At 41.7% G+C, this 21515-nt stretch overlaps 1 protein-coding gene across 6 annotated transcripts in view; it reads right to left on the bottom strand.

Moving 5' to 3' along the window:
* The window catches only part of bcas3 (BCAS3 microtubule associated cell migration factor), a 692691-nt gene that overhangs the window by 499357 nt on the left and 171819 nt on the right, over positions 1 to 21515 (bottom strand). For all 6 annotated transcript variants that reach the window (XM_033045811.1, XM_033045815.1, XM_033045814.1 and 3 more), the window contains one exon: positions 14940 to 15036. In XM_033045811.1, coding sequence (XP_032901702.1) covers positions 14940 to 15036 — 97 coding nt within the window. The remainder of the gene's footprint in view (positions 1 to 14939; positions 15037 to 21515) is intronic.

Here is a 21515-nt window from a genome sequence, read left to right on the forward strand (position 1 = left end):
TTTCCCTTTGATTGTTCTCACTTGTTAGAAGCAACAAAACAATTTACAGCAACTGTACTAGATTTGATATCAAGCTCTTGATGAAGCACAAAGTGAAAAGTTATGATTAAATATATCTCAATGCCACCCCCTGCAGGTTCAGTCTTGCAATACCAACGCAAAGTTATTTTTGAGCCCTTTTTGGTATAAATAAAAGTATAACTAAGCAACTGAAGAAAACTATTATCCTGCACTTATTACAGATTCAAAGTACATTGTTTTTAATTAATAAAGGAATAACTGTACGCAGCTTATAAAACTTTGCTAAATCCATCAAAATGTTCAGGATCAAAGAAATTTATAAAAATCATTAGAAATCTGGATGCAGGAAAATAGCTAACATGGAAGGACTAAGACACATGCTAATTTCACCACGTTGGTATAAGAACTCAAACAAAATTCCTGCTCTAGTTTAACAGAGAAATCAATTCATGTACAAAGGAAATTAATCCCATAATTGCTTCTATGTCTCTGGGATAATAGCTTTATTCAGATAAAAGTTTTCATCAGTAATATCTGTAGCAAGACTGATCTGTAACAGCAGTCAGAAAGGCTAACTGTACGTGGTCTTTAAAGCTCCAGGTCTGAATCATTCTGGTACATTTGATATTTATATTAAACAGGGGTCTTTCCAGATAGGCTGGCCTTCAATAAGATTTCACAGTTACTTGTCAAGAACAATCTCGAAAACTCCATTTTAAGTAGACTATTCTGTTCTATCAGTGAATAAAGCATAATAGTAAAAAAAAGTTTGTTTATAGTACTCTACCCATTTCTTCCCCAACTTATTCTCCTAAATTCCCATTTTTTCCTCCCTCTATTCTGAATCTGCCAATCTGCAGCATCATTTTCATACTTTAGTCGGTGAAGCATGTCTTTTATCCTTAATTACATATTCTGGATTGTTGTCAGCCTGTTCATTAACTAATCAAACCACAATGCAGTCATTGCCCACAGATATAACAGATCTCATAGTTTGCATATTCCTGATAAGTTAGGTCAGTGGAGGCGCTGCGAGACGGCTGCCCTGCCAGCAGCGTGTTCGTTATTTCTTTTTTTGTTTTTTTGGTGTGTCTAATGTCAGTTTGGATGTCTCTCGGTATGTCTTATGTTGGGGGTGGTGGGGAAGGGTAAGGGGAAAACTGCTTTCGGCCGCCTCCTCCACGGAGAAGCGACTTTTTCCATGTCACCTCCCTCGCGACCTAACGTCATGGATTGGAGCGGCCTTTCCCAGCCTTTCCGGGCACAGCATGGACTTTCCATCGCGGAGCAGGTGAACCATTGCCGGGGGTCGCCAGAGAGGAGTGCTCCGAATGCTGGCCTGGTGTTGTTGACATCATGGGACTGTGGTCTTCGGAGGCGTAGCTTGGTCTTACCATCCAGAGCCTGGGATCCCTCGACGTGTTCTTTTAAGTGTATCGCTGCTGGCAAATTCATTTCACTGCATGTAATGTGCATGTGATGAATAAAACTGACTTTGAAAGCATGTGCAAAAGAAAACTATTGCAGATTGAACTCTCAACGGATGACAAAAAAGTGACAGAGAAGTTAGTGCAGAGCTGACTGGGTAGAAGTTGTGCAACATGGAACCTGATCCAATCATATTCCTTAAATTGGTGAGTCAGTGGACGGGTGGACTGATACAGATGCACAAGCTTTGAAAGCTTTCATGAATACATTTATGTGGGTGCTAAACATCTGGAAAAAAGCACAACGATGGAGAGATCAGCATCTAGATATCAAATAATGATGATATGGAGTACAGGAAGGAGATTGAGAGCCTCATGACCCATGATCAAAAAAACAACCTCTCAATGTCAGCAAGATAAGTATCACCAGCAACGTGTCCTTGACCACCTATATCAATGCAATGGCCAAGAAAGCACAACAATGCCTCTACTTCCTTAGAAGGCTGAGGAAGTTCCGCTTATCCCCAACACCTCTCACCAACTTCTACAGATGTGTCGTAGAAAGCATTTTATCGGGAAGCATCACAGCATGGTTTGGGCATAGCTCCATCCAAGACCGCAAGAAATTGCAGAGAATTGTGGACGCAGCCCAGACAATCGCACAAATCAACCTGTGTTCCATTAACTACATTTACACTTCAAACTGCCTCGGCAAGGCCACCAGCATAATCAATGACGTGTCTCATCAGGAAAGAGGTACAGAAGTGTGAAAACACACACTTTCAGATTCAGGGACAGTTTCTTCAACAACTAGAAAGTGGTCATGAGCTACCTTATTGGAGATCCTCGGACTATCTTTAATCGGATTTTACTAGACATTATCTTGCACTAAACATTATTCCCTTTATCATGTACATTGTGGATGGCTCTATTTGTAATCTTCCCGCTGACTGGTTAGCGTGCAACAAAATCTTTTCATTGTATCTCAGTAAACGTAACAATACACTAAACTAAACTTAAACTAAATCGAAGCAACTCCCAGTTTCACCAGTTTCTTCCAGACCTTATTCAGCCAGCTGGCAGTGGCAAGAATTGCTTCATTTTGCACTTTCTTCAGTAGCTGCCCCAGGACCTGGGAAATGCCTGGCTCTGGACAAGATCAGAGAAATGGAGATTTGCTTCCTTATGCTGAATACATGCCAGTGGCTGGAGTGTGCTTACTACTCTTTGCACGCAACAAATTTAAAACATCATTACCAGCTTGATAAATACAGAGCAAAGCAACGAACAAGTACTGAGCAACTAAATCCACAATCAGATAATGACTTTTCATGTTAAAAGGATAAATGCTAACAAAGCACTATTAAATACCTCTGTAATTTAATGTTTTACTTCAGATTCATTCTGTGTATCAACTAAATGTAAAACAAATGTTATGGCTTGTACAGTATGGTTATCAGTAAAATCCCCTCAAAGAAACAATATGTTTTGTGAAGAGTCCACATCTAATGAAAAGCACAAGTACAAAGTCTGAATACAACATACAGTATTCTACTCATTTTGTTGCAATACAGGTGTGTCATGATTTCAAAGATATACGCCTCTAACTACTGAAAGGTCTATGATTGCAGCGTAATGCCTCCTTTGTTGTTTTGACATTTTAATGGGCCTGTCCCACTTAGGCGACTTTTTAGGCGTCTGTTGGAAATTATGCAGTCATATGGTCGCCACATGTTCGCGGGTGGTTGCCGGGGAGTCGCCTTCATGGTCGTGAGGAGTTCCCGCATTCTGAGAATTAGTCCCGGCCTCATTATGGTCGCTGTGAATTTTTCAACGTTGAAAAATTAGCAGCGACTAGAATGAAGCCACCATGGAGAGAAGCGACAATTCTCAAGCCGTAGGTGGGTCGCCAGGAGGTCCTAATGGGTTGCCAGGAGGTCGAAGGTTCTCGGAGGTTGTAGCCGGTGCTGACCGGTGAATTTCATTGGCTCATTGGGGAAAATAAAAAGGTAAGCAGTAGTTTTCAGAACCAAGGATAACTGACCGGTAATGTGAAATGTCCGCCGAGCTTCACAGCCGTGTATCTCTGGCTTTTTAAAAGTTGGCTCCACTCCTTCTCCCCCCCCCCCCTATTTTAAAGGACTTACCGTACACTGTGCTTTAGCCGTCTTTTTACAGAGCCAACCTTCCTGTTCATCGCGGTGGGTGTCTGTTTCACCTTGGCTTTGCACTATGTGAATTTTTTAGACAGCGCTCCCCCCGTTTGCCCTGTATCCCGCCTGCATAACGGGCTGGTGAAGGAAGTGACGTGTGTGTGTTCCACTCTGACAGTCGCCGTTCCAGTTGCCGGTTTTTGAGGCGACAGCCGGAAACTTGACAGTCGCCGGCAGTCCGCTGAAAAATCGCCTAAGTGGGACAGGCCCATAACTGATAGGATGCCCCATGTCAAAAGTACATTTCTTTTATTTCACACTCATTGTAAAACTTATATGATGATTTTATTTGACAATGATCAAATATAATACATAAATTCTCAAGATATTTAAACAAACATTAATAAACTTTGAATGTTTAACACTCCTTATTTCAGATATAGACTGGCCCTATCCCCCAACTCCTTCTCTACTACATCGAACACTGCATCGAGGCTACCTCCTGCATCCATGCAGAACTTACGGACTTTATTAACTTCACCACTAACTTTCACCCTGCTCTCGAATTCATTTGAACTATATCGGACATCTTGCTCCCCTTTCTCGATCTCTCTGTCTCCATCAAAGGAGACAGACAATCAACAGACATCTATTACAAAATTATCTACGGCTTTCTCAACTACACTACTTCCCACCCGGCATCGTTCAAAGATGCTATTCCCTACGCTCAATTCCTCCGTCCCTGCTGCAACTATTCCCAAGATGAGGTGTTCCATACTAGGACATCTGAGATGTCCTCATTCTTCAGGGAACATGAATTCCCCCCTTCTGTCATAGATGAGGCCCTCACACGTGTTTCCCCATAGTTCTGCTCTCACTCCCCCTGCTCCCAGATGCAACAAAGAGAAAGTTCCCCTGGCCCTCACCATTCATCCCACCAACCACCGCATTGAACAAATTATCCTCAGACATTTCCGTCACCTCCTAAGGGATCCCATCCCCACCCCTTTCCGTCTTCTGCAGGAACCGCTCCTCCACAACTCGTTGGGTCACATCTCTTCCCACCCATACTACCGTCTCCCTTGGTACTTTCCCCCTGCAACTGCAGGAGATGCAACACCTGTCCTTATACCTCCTCCTTCTACTCCATCCAGGAACCCAAACATTCATTTCAGAATAGACAGAGGTTCACACGTACCTCCTTTAACCTCAACTAGTGTTCCCAATGTGGGCTCCTGTACATTGACATGACCAATTGTAGTCTAGGCAGCTGTTTCATTGCCCTCAGTCCGCCTAAGCCGATGAGATCTCCTGTTTGCCAACTATTTCAACTCCTCTTCCCATTCCCATACTGACCTTTCTGTCTTGACCTCCATTGCCTGAGTGAAGCCACATGCAAATTGGAGGGACAGCAGTTCATATTTTACTTGCTTAGCTCACAACCCAGTGGTATGAACATTGAATGCTCTAATTCTTCTAACTTTGTCTCATACTCCCCTCCCCCCTTGGCCCCTTCCTCCTCCCTAGTCATTTTACCAGTTCTCCACATTGTTTCTCTTGAGATCACACCTTCCCTAGCCAACTATGGGCCTACCAGGCAATGCCCTGCCCAAGGTCATTGGTCCTGGTCTTTTTTCGCCTCCAGCTCTACACTTCTCCCTCCCTACCCCCAGATTGCAGTCTGAAGTGTCCCGACCTAAAACATCACCCATTCTTTTTCTCCAGAGATGCCGCCTGACCCGCTGAGTTACTCCAACACTTTGTGTATATCTTTATCAAAAACTCATTAACTTTTTCAGCCAGAACTTTTTAGCATTTCTGTTTGATTCTGGATATGTATGCTTGCTTGAACAGCCGTATATTTTGAATCTTATTCATTGTGAAAGAAGCTCTTGCTTGACCGATCAATGTATAGTCACACTGAAGAGTCATCTATTCACAGAAAACAATAGCCGATGAGGCTGTCACTGTCAGTGGGGATGTGCTAAACAGCACCTCTGCCTGCAGGCATGGTTAGCCGTCACAGAAATAGCACAATAATCAGGCATTTTGTTGTAACTCTCTTTCCTGGGCAAGTGCTAACGGCACAGAATGCGGCTGCAAATGGGAAAGCACCAAAGTACTGGCCTTCAAATCTACACACTCACACTCTCTCTATCTCTTCCTTTCTCTCTCTCTCGCTCTCTCCCTCATTCTCTCACCCTTCTCATCCCATCTTACATAAACTTTCTATTAAATTGATCTTACTATCATAATCTATTAAAAAAAAACGTATAATGTTCAACTCCAGAACCTTAAGGTTGGTTCAAGCTAGTGTTGTTCTGGTTTCCCTCCTAGACATTTGGCAATCATACTAATTTAAAACCTTTCAAATTACTTTCACCCCGTTATTTTGTACTTCATGCTTCTCCGTACCGCGTAGAAAACAATGAGATGCTTTATAGCTAGAAATTGCTTGCCACGATACAAATGTTACAAATCAACAAGTTTTACTATAATTGGGAACCAGGTGACTTGAGTTTGACTGGGTCTGAGTACATATGCAGCAAAATCAAAAGACGTTGCAGTGATGAGTCAGCCCAGCTGGAAATATGAAAATATAAAGTTGTCTCTGCTGAAAGCATGCATAAGATCTACCCAGGTGGGTGAAGATAAAAGGTGTGCAAATGTTTCAGGTGGAACCATATGGCCAGGGGTATACACTCAAAACATTATTGTAATCCGGAAGTGGCGGCGCTGTTGAACGGCTGCGGCTCGCCTGCAGTCCGTCTGTTTTTACTTTTTTGTGTTGTTTTTTTTTGTCTTGTTTAGTTAAATTTTGGTTATTAGGTTGTGTTATGTGTGGGGGGGGCTGAAACAGGGCTTTCTGTCTCTCCCTTCGGGGGAATGCGACTTTTTCTTGTCGTATCCCCCTTCTCTGCCTCCGTCTGCGCTGAGGCCTAATGGCGGAGATGGCGGCCTCCAACCTGCGACCGACCTCGAGGCTCCGGAGGTAGAGCCAGCCAGGACTCACCAACTGTGCTGTCTTCGAGCTGTGGCGGCATTCGGGCAGCAACACGTTTCGGCGCTCCGGTGAGGGCGGCCCGGCGCGGGGCTGAGACGCTCCGGTGGCAGCGGCACGACTCGAAGGCTGGGACGGCGCTCCCGTGAGGGCGGCCCGGCTCGGGGCTGGAACGGCGCTCCCGTGAGGGCGGCCCGGCTCGGGCTGGATCGGCGCTCCCGTGAGGGCGGCCCGGCTCGGGGCTGGAACGGCGCTCCCGTGAGGGCGGCCCGGCTCGGGGCTGGAACGGCGCTCCCGTGAGGGCGGCCCGGCTCGGGGCTGGAACGGCGCTCCCGTGAGGGCGGCCCGGCTCGGGGCTGGAACGGCGCTCCCGTGAGGGCGGCCCGGCTCGGGGCTGGAACGACGCTCCCGTGAGGGCGGCCCGGCTCGGGGCTGGATCGGCGCTCCCGTGAGGGCGGCCCGGCTCGGGGCTGGAACGGCGCTCCCGTGAGGGCGACCCGGCTCGGGGCTGGAACGGCGCTCCCGTGAGGGCAACCAGGCTTGGGGCTGGAACGGCGCTCCGGTGGCTGTGGCGGCCCGGCTCGGGACTGGAACGGCGCTCCCGTTAGGCGGCCCGGCTTGGGACTGGAATGGAGCTCCTGTGAGGGGGCTGAGACGGCGCTCCCGTGAGGGCGGCGCGGCGCGGGGCGGAGACGGTGCTCCGGTGGCTGAGGCGGCGTTCTGGCAGCGGCGACCTGAATCCGGGGCTTAGCCGCGGGCCAGTAGGCGACATCGTCGGGAGCTCGCAGGTCACAGGCTGGTGCCTGTTTTCCGGTGCTCCCGCGGCAACAGCTGCGTCCGCTGGACTGGAGGGCGGCAGCTTCGACCACCCTGGGCCAATGAGCTTGAACCGGCCCGTTCGCAGAGCTCGGTGAGCCGCGGGACTAACTTACCATCGCCCGGTGGGGTATCGCATCAGCGCAGAGGGAGAAGAGGAGGGAAGAGACAGTAACCCTAAGATTTTTGCCTCTATCACAGTGAGGATGTGCCTGGTGAACTCACTGTAGTGGATGTTAATTTGTGTTTATTGTGTGTTTTGTTGTTTATTATTACATGTATGGCTGCAGGCAACGACATTTCGTTCAGACCGAAAGGTCTGAATGACAAATAAAGGATCTAAGTCTAAGTAATCATGCAACACTTTTAACTTAGTCAAGTACATATCGCGATCGCATGATGTTTCACAGAAGAATGTTCAAACAAATTTGTCATCCAATCATACAAGTACATACTGTACTGGGATATGTGACCATAAACTTAGCCAAATATACAAGGATTTAAGGTGTTAATGGCAGACAGTGAGGAAGAGTATTCAGAAATTTCAGGTCTGACAGCTGAAGGCAAAGTCATCAAAGGTGCGGGATTAAAATCAATTGGTCAGAACCGAGTACAATGACCTCAGTAGGAGAAGCAACAATGGAAGCGATGTGGAATTTGAAAACAAGGATGAAAATGTTTAAAGTCAAGACAGATCTGGCCAAATCTGTAACCTTTCAAAAGCTGGCAGACAAGTGATATGCTTCCAACAAACTCTGTAATCACTCTGGGCTCCAGACTTGCTTTTAAATCACATCTTCGAGATGTTAGCTTACCGATCAACGGAGGCTCGATGTAAACACAAAAATTTCTGAAATTGACGACATAGACTTTTCAGTGTTTGTTATTTTAAGACTAAAGTATTTGTGAAACCTGACCGGAATAAAACTTTGAACAATGGCCTATTAGGTTACTTAGGCAATGATAAATGAAGTGTCATGGTACAAGACAAAATGCAGGCTGAGAAAACCAGAATCGGTAATCAGAAAGTCGCCAGTTAGCAACAAATTTTGAGTTTGGAAGTTGTATGAAACGTAAGAGCTTAAGGAGAAGGAAGAAAAGAGGGCTAGACGGGTTTCTCAGTCTCTTCTGCTTAAGATCATGCTTGATCTTAACTATTTTATTGCCCGATCTCCATTTCTCAATTCACCAATGTTCCAAATATATATTGCTCTCATCTTTGTATTTACTCAAAGATTAAGTATCTAGACACTCCTTGAAGTACAGAATTCCAAAGAGTCATGCTTCCTGAATTAAGTCCTATATCTATTTATCTGGAGATCACATATCCTGATTTTAAGACTCTCCAGCTACATAAAGCTGCCTCTTAACATCATATCCATCACCCTGCCACAGGACAGATCCCAGACATCAATCTAGTAATTTTAATCTTCCAATTAAAATGAATAAACTCATACCCCACCTTCATGCTCACTCATTCAATCTGCCTATGCTCCCTCTTGAGTCCACCTTAGAATTTTCCCATCCAACTCTATATCATTGAGTAATACAATCGGGGGTCAAGTTGGGGGGAGTTCACCCGGCACGGGTACCTTGTAATCCCGTGCTACCTGCTCCTCAGTCGGATAGTCAGCGACTAAACCGTCTCTCCCACCTGGTTTGCCAGGTGAGGAGGGGGCTGTGGACCCCCAGCAGGACCAAAAACAAGACGTGTCTAGGGCGGATGAGCTTCTTGCGAGCCAATGGCCATCCACACTTCAGTAGAAGTTGCGATCACTGTCGCACATAGCATTGTAAGGAATGATGATAAAGCACACACACCAAAATCCTATACTTCCAGCGGCGGAAGTCCGCAGGAACTGGAGGTCATGGATGTGTGGTGCGTCCGTTACTGTTCCCGTTGGAAACAAGCACCACTGCGTCGCCAATACAATCAATACCTTCACATAAGTTATTAACGAACCCTGTCAATAATTGAGGCTCAGAGCAATGATTTTTTTCAGCACTTCACTTGGAGTCCAATAGCAAAAGAACAAGATTACTGATATTCCTTAGCTGAGAATTTGTTTAAAGATCCTGCACCAGTTTAGACCTGGTGTAGAATCTACAAGCCCATTCATTTCAATTGAGATTTTAAGACCCCCAAGGAAAGGGGTAAAAAATAAATTAAGTCCCTTTTTATAATACAGTTAACCCTAATTTTAATGGACCTCTTTACAATGGATTTTGGTTATAGTGGACTGAATCTATTGTAGAACAAATTCATTATTTAACAGAGTGACCAAGAGGTGGATGGAGCGAAAGGCTTTTTCAAACCATTTTAGATTTGTTTAGTTTTGAGGTGCAGCATGGAAACACCGAGTCCATGCCAACCCACGAATACCCGTACACTAGTTCTATCCTACACACTGCAAATTGTCTCTAGTCTGTAGGATATAACGACCAGAGTGGTTCTCTCTTTCCACCTACATTGCAAAGGCATTGGGATAGCGTAGGTTTCCCCGGATTCTGCGGCCTTCTCCCCCCCCCCCCAAAGATGCGCAGGACTGTAGTCCAGCTGTCCTCCGCAAATTGCCAGAGACCCAGACCTGACCCGGGTGGCTCCCGCAAGACATCATAGATTATATCTGAGATACTGCTGACCAACAACTCCAGTCTTGTGAATATGAACCAAGTATTGATCAATTAGTTGTCTCAGCAGCCTTTTCAGGCAGCATAGTCATCATCTCAGCCTCACAGATTGAACATTTTCTCCGGGGTAATTGATAACAGTATAACCTATATGTGATGATTATAATTTTATCCTCAATCCTTACTGTGGCAGCATCATCTCTTAACCAGCATGTATCATTGCTCCAGTGCCTGATTATATCCAAAGATGACCAAACAGGCAAGGAGATAAACATGGCAAGCAGATGAACAAACAGGCAAACAGGGCACTATTTTATAAAGGACAACAGGAGGAACTTATTTAGTCAGAGGGTAGTTAATCTGTGGAACTCATTGCCACAGAGGGCTGTGAAGGCCGTCAGTGGATATTTTTTAAGGCAATCAAATTCTTGATTAGAACGGGTGTCAATGGGGAGAAGGCAGGAAATGGGGAGAAGGCAGGAAAATGGGATTAGGGGGCAGAGATCAGTCATGATTGAATGGCGGGGTCGACTCCATGGCCTAATTCTCCTTCTCTACCTTGTGAGATTGCAGAGTTGCAAGGATAATAGCATTGTCGTAGTAGGGATTTTAACTTTCCTAATAGAGACAAGGGCTGCTATAGTGCTGTGGGCTGAGGGCTTTGAGGGGGTGGAATTTGTTAAGTGTGTTCAGGAAGCTTTCCTCAGGCAATATATAAAGGACAGAGAGTTGTGAGTCTGTGGAATTCTCTGCCTCTGAGGGCAGTGAAGGCCGGTTCTTTGGATACTTTCAAGAGAGAGCTAGATAGGGCTCTTAAAGATAGCGGAGTCAGGAGATATGGGGAGAAGGCAGGAACGGGGTACTGATTGGGGATGATCACCCTGAATGGCTCGAAGGGCCAAATGGCCTACTCTGCACCTATTGTCTATTGACCCTACGTGGGAAAGGGCAAAGCTGAACCTACTCTTGGAAATAGGGCAGACCAAATGACTGAGGCGTCAGTGGAGAAGCACTCTGGGACCACTGAACATTATTCCATTAGTTTTAAAATAATAATGGAAAAGGTCAGAAATGGTCAACAAGTTAAAGTTCTAAACTGGGGGAAATTAAATGTGGATGGTATTCACAGGAACCTGCAAAATAGTAGGTCATTTATGGGCAAGGGACATCCAAGTGGGAGGCTTTTAAAAGATATACTTAAACATCAAAGTCGGCAGATTCCTGTTTGAGTGAAGGTCAAGGCTAGCAGGTGCAGGGATGACACGAGATATTAAGGCTCTGATCAGAAAAAGAAGTATGGTTCAGGTACATATCAAGTGAATCCCTAGAGTACAGGGAATGCAGGAGTATATTTATACAAGAACGACTGCAAAGACAAATCTGGGAACTATAAAATGTGATAGATAAGTTAATGGCAGGTGCAATTACAACATGTAAAAGATATTTGGACAGGTACTTGGATAAGAAAGGTTTCGAAGGATATTGGTCATTCGGCATGAACAGTATATGGGCATCTTTATTGGCATAAATGCGTTGGGCTGAAAGGCCTGTTTCTGTGCTGTATGATTTTGTGAAATGTGTGACATTTTAAGCTCAACGAGAAATAATTTTAACTGCTCATTATTCCTTCAACAATTGGTCAGGAGTCAATTACAGCACTGTACTTATCCCAAGTTAGTCCAGCATCTGTTTCAGTCACACAGCTGCAGCAAGACCATGCAGCATTGTTGCAGTTCATGCCCTGGCTATTCATCATTTTACACAATTTAAGATGATTTATCCCTTTCATTTCCATTCATGAAAAACAGTTTTCATTGTGCGAACAAATCTCCAACAGGTGGGCCCAGCAGTAATGAGAAACAATGCAAATTTGATATCTGAAAGCAAAAAGGGTGTAACACTGGAATATTACAGGCAAACTTTCTGCACCAATGACAAAGATTGTAGCATTCGCAGGAGTTTAATTTTCACAGGAACACAGCACTATAGGATGGTTTACTTTTTCATAAAGAATATATTTTACATGAATTCTATATCCACTAATGACAGGGATGTCAATAATTTTAAATATGAATACTCCCCCCCCCCCAGTGTTAACATCTGAAAATCAACTCTTCATTATTATTTCTCCTCATGTTTTCCACCTTTATCTTAATAAAACATAATTAATCTGTAGTCAATGGTAACGGCACATCTCAATGCTGGGTAGCACTTCAGTGGATTCACCAAACTTATACAGGTAAAACTTCTCAAAAGATGCATAAAAATCACTTCAATCAGAGCGGATATCTGGAATTCAGCCTATTAACTTAGCTCATGAAAGTAATGATCAAAGCAGTGAACAAAGGGATGGAAAATGTGGATGGCCCCATTCCTAACTTGATAAAGTGAAGCAATTCTGATTAAGAGTCAATGAGAATATACCAACATAATTATTCAAAGTTGATGGAAGGTCATCAAGCTAAAACTTAGTTTCCCTCTTCGTAGATGGTACCTGGCCAACTGACAATTTATGCCATTTTATTTCATTTCAGAGTTCCAGCAGTTAGGGAGTCTATAAAAGTGAATGTGCACAAGGCCAGTTTGCAGAATCATTAACATTAGGCCAGGAGGGAAGAAATAATGAGTACCAAGCTGAAGTTAAAAAAAGGTCACAAGGAATAGATCCTTCTTGCATACAGAACATTTATACATTTTGATTCAACAGGAAAGCACAGAATTGCAAAGTTAATATAGAGTTTAGGTTAAAATTGTTCAGAAAGTGACACATTCAGCAGGGAGAAAGATACCAACTTTGGGGCAAGGCTTGTGAGAGATGCAAATATTTTAGAGCTCCATGTATATATATTTTTTAATCTTGTCACATGTTATGTTAAGTGGCACATGCAATGTATAAATCAATTTCTAAACAAAAAAAATATTTTAATTGTCATTCCTGTGAATTGACATGAATTGCCTCAGGTCTTCGGTGATTTTTTTTTTGTGTAATTATCACAATGTCACTACTTTTGAGTTGGAGACCTGTCAGCTTCAAAGCTCCTGCAAAGAAATATTACTATTCACAAACAGCAATGTTACAATTTGGATGTATGTTATTTAATGGCAGCAGAGCTGGAGGGGGATAGACTCTACAACACAGTCTCAAATTACTGATAGTTTATATGTACTACTCAAGCTTTGCTTTTAATGTCATCATCAACCTCAGTTGTATTACAGCAACATAGTACACCATAACCAAAGCTTTTCAAGTTATGTCTGAGCATGCTGCTCCTTCGATGGTTTCCTTCCTCAACTCCTTAGCAACAAAATTCGTCCCAGGATTTAAAAATAAGCAAATCTCACTATTGCTAACAAGTCCAAACATCTTAAGTTTTATTTGGTCTGTGATGAGTCCTGGACAATTACAGTTTGTTAGAGTATGCTCAGAAGCCCTGGGCAGTTTGACAGAAATTCCCTCATGGTTTTCATAAATTAGCTTCAGGCTATTAATTATGTGTTTTTGCTTCTTAGAGTCATAGAGTAATACAGCGTGGAAACAGGCCCTTCGGCCTAACTTGTCCAAGTTACACTAGCACCACCTGCCCGCGTTTGGCCCATATCCCTCCAAACCTGCCTGTTGCTAGACTTTGGAAAGAGCAATTTGTGGGATTCCTCTTTGACTGGATGGAGGTAATATAATGGATCTGAATTGCAACCATGGCTTCAGAAAAATTGAAAGACAGTAGCACATTTGCAAGATACCACACACTGAAACACACTGGGTGGTAATATGTTTACATGATGAACCAAATACGATGGAAAAAACCTAACAATGCTGAAATTTACAGTCAAAAGCAAACAGCAATTAACACCGGAAAATAGATTGTACTTTGTTAAATTAGTTCTGCAGGTTGATTTAACAATACATTAACTGTTCTTGTCAAACTGCACATTGTGCACAGCTTTATCACCAAACCACAAGCAAATCATTCAAACCTGGGATTTGTGCGAAGCAAAACCATGAAGCTGGCTCCCACAATCAGTGGAATTAGTTATGATAAAGGATCAGAGAAACAAAACATTTTCAGCCTGAAAAACTATGAACTAATAGGTTCAGAACAACAAAGATATCTTTGATTCCTACTAATTAATGGTAAGTTTGGGCAGTTGAGGCAAATATCAGATATCAAGCAAAGTTATATGTACCTGTGCAATAAAGAGAATGAAGGATATATAGCTCGTGAAATGCCACGTGGAAAAAGTATGTGTACAACATAAACTATTTGGATTGAATAATCTATACACAAGATGTAATTTCTAGATAGTCTTGTGTAAGAGCTGATAACATTTTGGATGCAATATCTGAATTTCCTTCTGTACAAAATAATTCATCAACACTTGGAAAGGCCTTTCATGCAGACTTGAGAGCTATTTAAAACATATGAGCTTAATTAGACAGTTATATTTCTATCAATCATTTAACAAAACAATCACACTTAAATAGACAACTTGGAGATTACAGAAATAATAGCTGAATTTGTTTACAATCATTAATAAGTTAGCATTTTATAAATCAAATGTAAAATGATTTGATGCGATGAGGAGGGAGGGCCACACTGTAGGGCAGTGAGGTGGGAACACCACACTGTGGCAGAGGTTGGAGCACCACACTGAGGAAGTGGCAGTAAGGAGGGAGCGCCTCCTAACAAGTCATTAAAATAATTATGAATTATTTTTAATCATTAAATAAATGTTTGGGAGATGGGGGAGAAGAGGAGTCGTCGATTAATATATTTTGCCGTGCTCATTTCTCTTAAGAAAGTTATATTTCTAAAGCTTCAATTATAGATATACTGTGGTCTTCTAAGAGTTAGTATTTCAAAACCATGAAGACAAACTCATTGCACTTACCACTGGGGTTGAAAGCCATGCAGGAAATAGGTTTATTATCATGAGCCAGGAAATGAGCCACTATGCCTTTACCCTCCGCATCCTCACTGACAAGCACCTGCATTATAAAGCAAAAAGAATAAAGTCAGAATAACATGACTTCCTATGAACTGTTCCTTGTTCAAATTGGTAACCCACAAATAGCTAGAAATTCTACCCTGATGAAAATAGAAGATATTGCCAAACATAGCAGAAACATTATCTGCTTAATGTTATTTACTTTGTATTTCACTTATTTTAAAAACTGAAATTGATGAAATTTAAAGGGGATGTGCAGATGTATGATAGTGCCACTTGAAGTTTATTTTAAATCAGGATCATTAACAAGAATGAAGCTTGGCTGGCTTGCTCACATTGCTGGACTTGCAGATATGATACAGATGTAAATTATATTTTTTCATAGAAGTAAATAGATGCATATCTCTATAGTATTCACAACCCCAGAATGTCCCTAAGCATTTTACAACCAATTGAAAACCTTTTGAAATGCTGCCATTGTTTTAATGTAGAGAAATATACTACCAAATGTGTGCGTCGCATGTTGTTCTAAATAGTAATTACTGGACAATAATTTTTTGTGCTCCCTTATGCCCCTGTCCCACTTAGGAAACCTGAATGGAAACCTCTGGAGACTTTGCGCCCCACCCAAGGTTTCTGTGCGGTTCCCGGAGGTTTTTGTCAGTCTCCTCACCTGCTTCCCCTACCTGCAACCTTAGGCAACCACCTGCAACCTCCGGGAACCGCACGGAAACCTTGGGTGGGGCGCAAAGTCTCCAGAGGTTTCCGTTCAGGTTTCCTAAGTGGGACAGGGGCATTATTGTTCTGTGTAAAAAACTCATCCCGCACATCTCCTTTAAACTTTGCCCCTCTGACATTAAAGTTATGCGATCTAATTTTTTCCATGCTGAGAAACAGTTAATGACTGTCTTCACAGTTTGTGTCAATAGAGAGTAGCCCATCAATAACAAACTGTTCTATTTGCAAACCCAGTAAAACTAACTAGTGTTTTATTTCCAAACACTAAAAATGGCATCTCACGCACACCAAATATGAAATTGAGGGCTTTTAGCTTGAAAATTAATTTATATAATAGGAATAAATAAATAAAACAATAGACATTGAGGCGCTAAACAAAAATGTACTGTCGGGAAATCTTCCATTTGACAGTATATGTGCGTTTATAATGTCAGTATGCGCGTGGTTTATATATACAGCGTCAGCAATGTTTGCTTTATTCTACTGCAGTAAATTCTCAAATTTTCACAAACAGCTCCACAGCACGAAATTCCTACTGTTCAGAATTGCAATCTTGAGAACTATTTCCAACACAGACATTCTGTTAATGTTGATGTATTTACAGTACTTCAACATGGTTTTTATTCCCATCAGTCTATACACAATGCAACATACACTGGCGCCTCCTTAGGAAATGGAGATTACAAAAGTAGTTATAAAGAATATTATTTTCCTTTCAATAATTCAGATTATTTTGAAGTAATATCAAGTATTAACTGACCATTATATTAGCTTGACAAGTTATAATTTATTTCATTTTGTACAGTGGAGGGAAAGCATTGTGATTCAACATATTTTACTTAAATTAGAGCAGTACTGGGACCTTGTTATTAAACAGATCCCATGCGGGCGCAAATAATCCCAGATATTATTCAGAAAATAGACTTCTCCTGGTGTTCGAGTCAACCAAAACTACTGAAAGCAAATTCCCACAGCATCTGCCCAACTTGCTGTCCATGATACATTTATGTTGTTACAGCAGAAAATTAGATGGCACAGAGAAATAACATAACAATCAGAAAACCAAATCTTCTGGATTCACTTTCAACTATTAAGTAGGAAGAAGAAACATTAAAAAAAAATGATTGCTGGCAATTGGGTGCACCATCCTGTTTAATGACTATGGGCCCCATCCTCAATCTCATAACTCCATCTAAACTCATCATCAAAACCTGGACCTCGGTCTCAGCATCCCCTTCTTCAATTGGATCATTGACTTCCTGATCCATAGACCACAATCTGTAAGGGAGGGCGACAAAACATGTTCCACAATAATTCTCAACATTGGTGCCCCGCAAGGCTGTGTTCATAAGTTTATGTCATACGAGCAGAACTTAGGTCATTCGGCCCATGACGTTTTTCCTGCCATTTAATCATGGCTTATCTATCAACCCCATTTTCCTGCCATTTAATCATGGCTTATCTATCAACCCCATTTTCCTGCCTTCTTCCCATAGCCCTTGACACCCATACTAATCAAGAACGTATCAATCTCCACCTTAAAAATACCCATTGACTTGGCCTCCACAGCCTTCTGTGGTATTGAATTCCACAGATTCGCCACCCTCTGACTAAAGAAATTCCTCCTCTACTTTACAAGGGTCTGTCCAATTATTCTGAGGCTATGGCCTCTGTTCCAAGACTCTCCCACCAGTGAAAACATCATCTCCACATCCACTTTATCCAGTCCTTTTGGGTGTTCTCTGTTCCTCACTTCATACTCATGCATGTGCAGTCAAATTCTGCTCTAAACAAGTTTGCAGATGACACCACCAAAGTGGGCTGGATCTCAAACATTGTTTAAATGGAGTAGCATGGCATCAAAACAACAATGCCTTGCTCAATGTCAGCAAAGCATAGGAACTGGTCATCAACTTCAGGAAGCAGGATGGAATAGTTGTATCTATTATGCTTAAGTGGAAACAGTCAAGAGCTTGAAGTTCCTCGGTGTAAATATCATCAATTTGTTTTGGTCCATCCACATTTGATGCTAAGATCAAAAAAGCACACCTATGCCTCCAAATTATTGGAATGCTAAGGAAATTCGACACATTTGCAATGACTCTTATCAATTTCTTCAGATGCACCATACAAAACATCCTATCTGGATGTATCATAGCCTGATAGAGCAATTGCTCTGCCCAAAACAACAATAAATTGCAAACACAACCCAGTCCATCACACAAACTACCCTTCTCCCCACCCCCATCAATTCCATCTAAACTTCCTGCTGCCTTGGGAAAGCAGCCAAGATAATCAAGGACCACTCACCCCCTAATCATTCTTTCTTCTCTCCCCACCCATCGGGCAGAAGAAGCAAATGTTTGAAAATGCATTCCACCAGATTTAAGAACTGCTTTTTCTCCAATGTTATTAGTCTCTTAAGTTGACCTCTCATAGGCCAAAACCAAGCCAATCTACCTTGTCGCGACCTTACCCGTTAAACTTTAAAAATCTGCACTTTCTCTGTAGTTGTATCAGTGTATTCTGCACTTTGCTCCCTTTCTGACATAAATTGGAGGAACAGCATCTCATCTTTTGCTTGGGCAGCTTACAACCCAGTGGTATGAATATTGATTTCTCTAACTTCAAATAACTCTTGCATCCCCTCTCTCTGTGTCCCTCCCACATCCGAGTTGTCATACTAGTTTTACTGTTGTCCTGTTTAGTTCCTGTCTGTATACTTGTTATCACCTATCCCTCAACCAACAATAGCCTATTGATTATCAATGCATTTTGCATATCTTCCATTCATTTGTCCCAAGTGCCGTCCATATCTCTCACTCCCCTTTCCCCCGACTCAGTCTGAAGAAAGGTCTCAACCCAAAACATCACCTATTCCTTTTTCCAGAGATGCTGCCTGACCCGCTGTGTTACTCCAATCTTTTGTGTCTATCTTCCTTTCTCTTTTAACCTGTTGTACTCACCACGCAATTGCACTCAAGCACAGTATGATCTGCCTGGATAGCACGCAAAGCAAAGTTTTTAATTGGATCTCGGTATACGTGATAATAAACCAATATCAATTCCAATCATTCAGATCATTGCAGCTGTGCTGAATAAAGCTGTGAGCACAACTCCAGATGAAAAATATATTTTATCTGTAGCAGCGCACCCAACTGAGGCCCAGTACATGTAGTAATGCTATAGTTCCTTTCTGATCAATACACACACTGTTGATATTATAAGATCAGCAAATGTAAGATTTGCCCAGTTTTTGATGTCTATAATAAGTAACAGATCTAATGTGGAAGATTACAAATCAAGCCGCTATTTTTGTGCCCGCCTTCCAAACTCTAACCTTCCTTGTGTGCAAAGGAGGTTTATACTTTGGTGTATTAAAGGAAAAAGGGTTGATCCTGCTTTGCAGGGAGTCTGGTATTTCAAAGGAACAAAACAAAAAGTGGTATTCTCCCATTTAAAATGCTTCAAAATTTGATTAACAACATTCAAATAAATGGAAAGGGCATTCAAAAGTAGAAATGAACTAGGCATATAAAGACCACTGTAGTCCATTTGGCCAATCTCATCTTTCAAATAAATGTCACATTATACTCTGTCACTTTAATGGGAGCATGTGCTGTGTTGTTTTTTTTTATTTGCCTCTTAGTTTTGTGTTACCTTGAATGTGTTGGACACATTGTAGCTTCGAAATCAGGAGCTTGTAATTTGTGAGGGAATACAACATTGTTAAAGAGACTATCTGCTGAGGCATTACGCTGGAGTTTCCCAAATCAAAACTAATGGAGTATTATTTTAAAAAATAACAGGTATTTCCTGATGTCCCATTTCAAAATTTCCGTTCTTATGTTAAATATATTTTTTGGCTCTCACAAGTTTACTTCAAATTTTTTTTTAAATTCCTTCATTACCTTTTGTCCTTTTTTCTAATTCCTTCATTGTTTTCTAATTTGTTCATAGAAGAAGATTAATAAGAATCCATGATATTGCATGTTGACTTCTTGGAACATAGTTCGAAGATGAACTGACATCTCTTTATCATTGCTATTGTTATTTTCTCCAATGGACACCATGGAAACATGGCAGCCAAGCACTGGTGCATTCTTTTAAAGTGCTGTCATTCAGTTTAATTAAATGGCTGAAAATCACCAGGGACTCTGTAAAAAGTCTGAGGTAAGTGAGAGAGGAAGTTGTGTAGTTTTGATTTATGATAGTTATTAAATACTGTGTAAGTTGGCCAAATAAAAGATTTCACTCACTTTAATCACCACTTTGATGTTACTCATTTAAGAAAATGAACAAGAATCTTTAAAGCCACAGGGTGCCAAAGAGACACATTCATAATTAGGAATTTAAACATTTTCAGTATAAATGGTTCACTAACTTTTATATATCTTTGTTTTAAAATATCCTACTCCCTTCCCATCTTTATTTAAGCACATGTCATTTTCCCAATGGCTTATTTATTCAGTGTGCTGCACAGATGAGGAAAATACAGGCCTCAGTCAGTTTGGGTGGTATTAGTGATTTTGGTATGGGTAGGTGACCTAGGTTAGAAAGTCAACAGATTCATTCCTAATTGAAATATTGAAATGCATTGGTTGTTGTTGGAAGGTTACAGGTTTTAATACTGGCCGAAAACAGGATCAGTCCTGGATGCCTCACCACCTCACCTAAACTTAATGCTGGCAAAGATAATCTTGTTTATAAATGGATAACGTATACTGAGCAGGGTACTGGGTAACCAACATCAACTGGACCATACTCAGCAATTTATCAACTACCTCAGGAAAGGAGGTGGAGAAAGCATAATTATTTCACGATAATAACAATTGTTTTTCTACTTTCTTTAGGCTCAGCTCTTCCACAATTTCATTTTCAAGGTTCAGGATGCCGCTACATCTTTTATCACCAGAGAACGGTTTACAGAAAGGTTCATAAGCTCAGAGCATCACAACTGATTTCGAGCATAAAGTCAAAATGTTAATGAGGAATTCATCTGGTGCTCAACTTAATTTCAGAGAACACGAACTGTGGCAAAACAAACACTCCTTGAATAATTCACAGACGGAGAAGATCGTGAAAGAATATGTAAATAAGCATCAATTTCAAAACACACATTTCTTTCCCAGGATTCTGATATTAGTATTGCAGGAGAGGTTAGAGAATGTAACTCTACATCTTTGCTCGTGCATCTTTGTAGTCTATATCTTGCACTCTCTGCCCGTCAGTAACAGCACAAACATAACTAAGTTTACAAAGCAGAAAGTTCAAGTAGGTTGCCTGAAAACTCCTTTATGTGGTGATAAATACCTACTGATAGACAATATTTTTCTACACTTAACTTTAAAGACTGGTGGTACAAATTGGGATTTGGAACGGCTCCACAATTCTTTTGGCACATCCATATCACTTGAGCCAAGTCTATAAACAAACGACAGATGACAGCATCATCCGGCCTTTATATCACTGGACATTTATAGACACAAAAGTCAAAGCCTCATTTATCAGGAAAGAGCTGTATTGGAACAGGCTTTAACAGCTTTCTAAAAGTTTTCAAAATCCTTTACATCAGGCAACATGGCATACAGCAAAATCGCACATTGTTCATCTGTTTTTACCTACTTTGCCCATTTCTTTATGGTTCTACTGATAGGGAGAAGACTGTTGAACCAAACAGTGGGGCAATTGGTTTGTGATAGTGTCATGGATTTTCTAAAGCTTGTCAGAACAGAGAAGAGGTACCCGAAAATAATATGACCATCTGGAGAGCAGCATCTC

The sequence above is a fragment of the Amblyraja radiata genome, chromosome 28 (assembly GCF_010909765.2).
Source record: "Amblyraja radiata isolate CabotCenter1 chromosome 28, sAmbRad1.1.pri, whole genome shotgun sequence".
NCBI lineage: Eukaryota > Metazoa > Chordata > Chondrichthyes > Rajiformes > Rajidae > Amblyraja > Amblyraja radiata.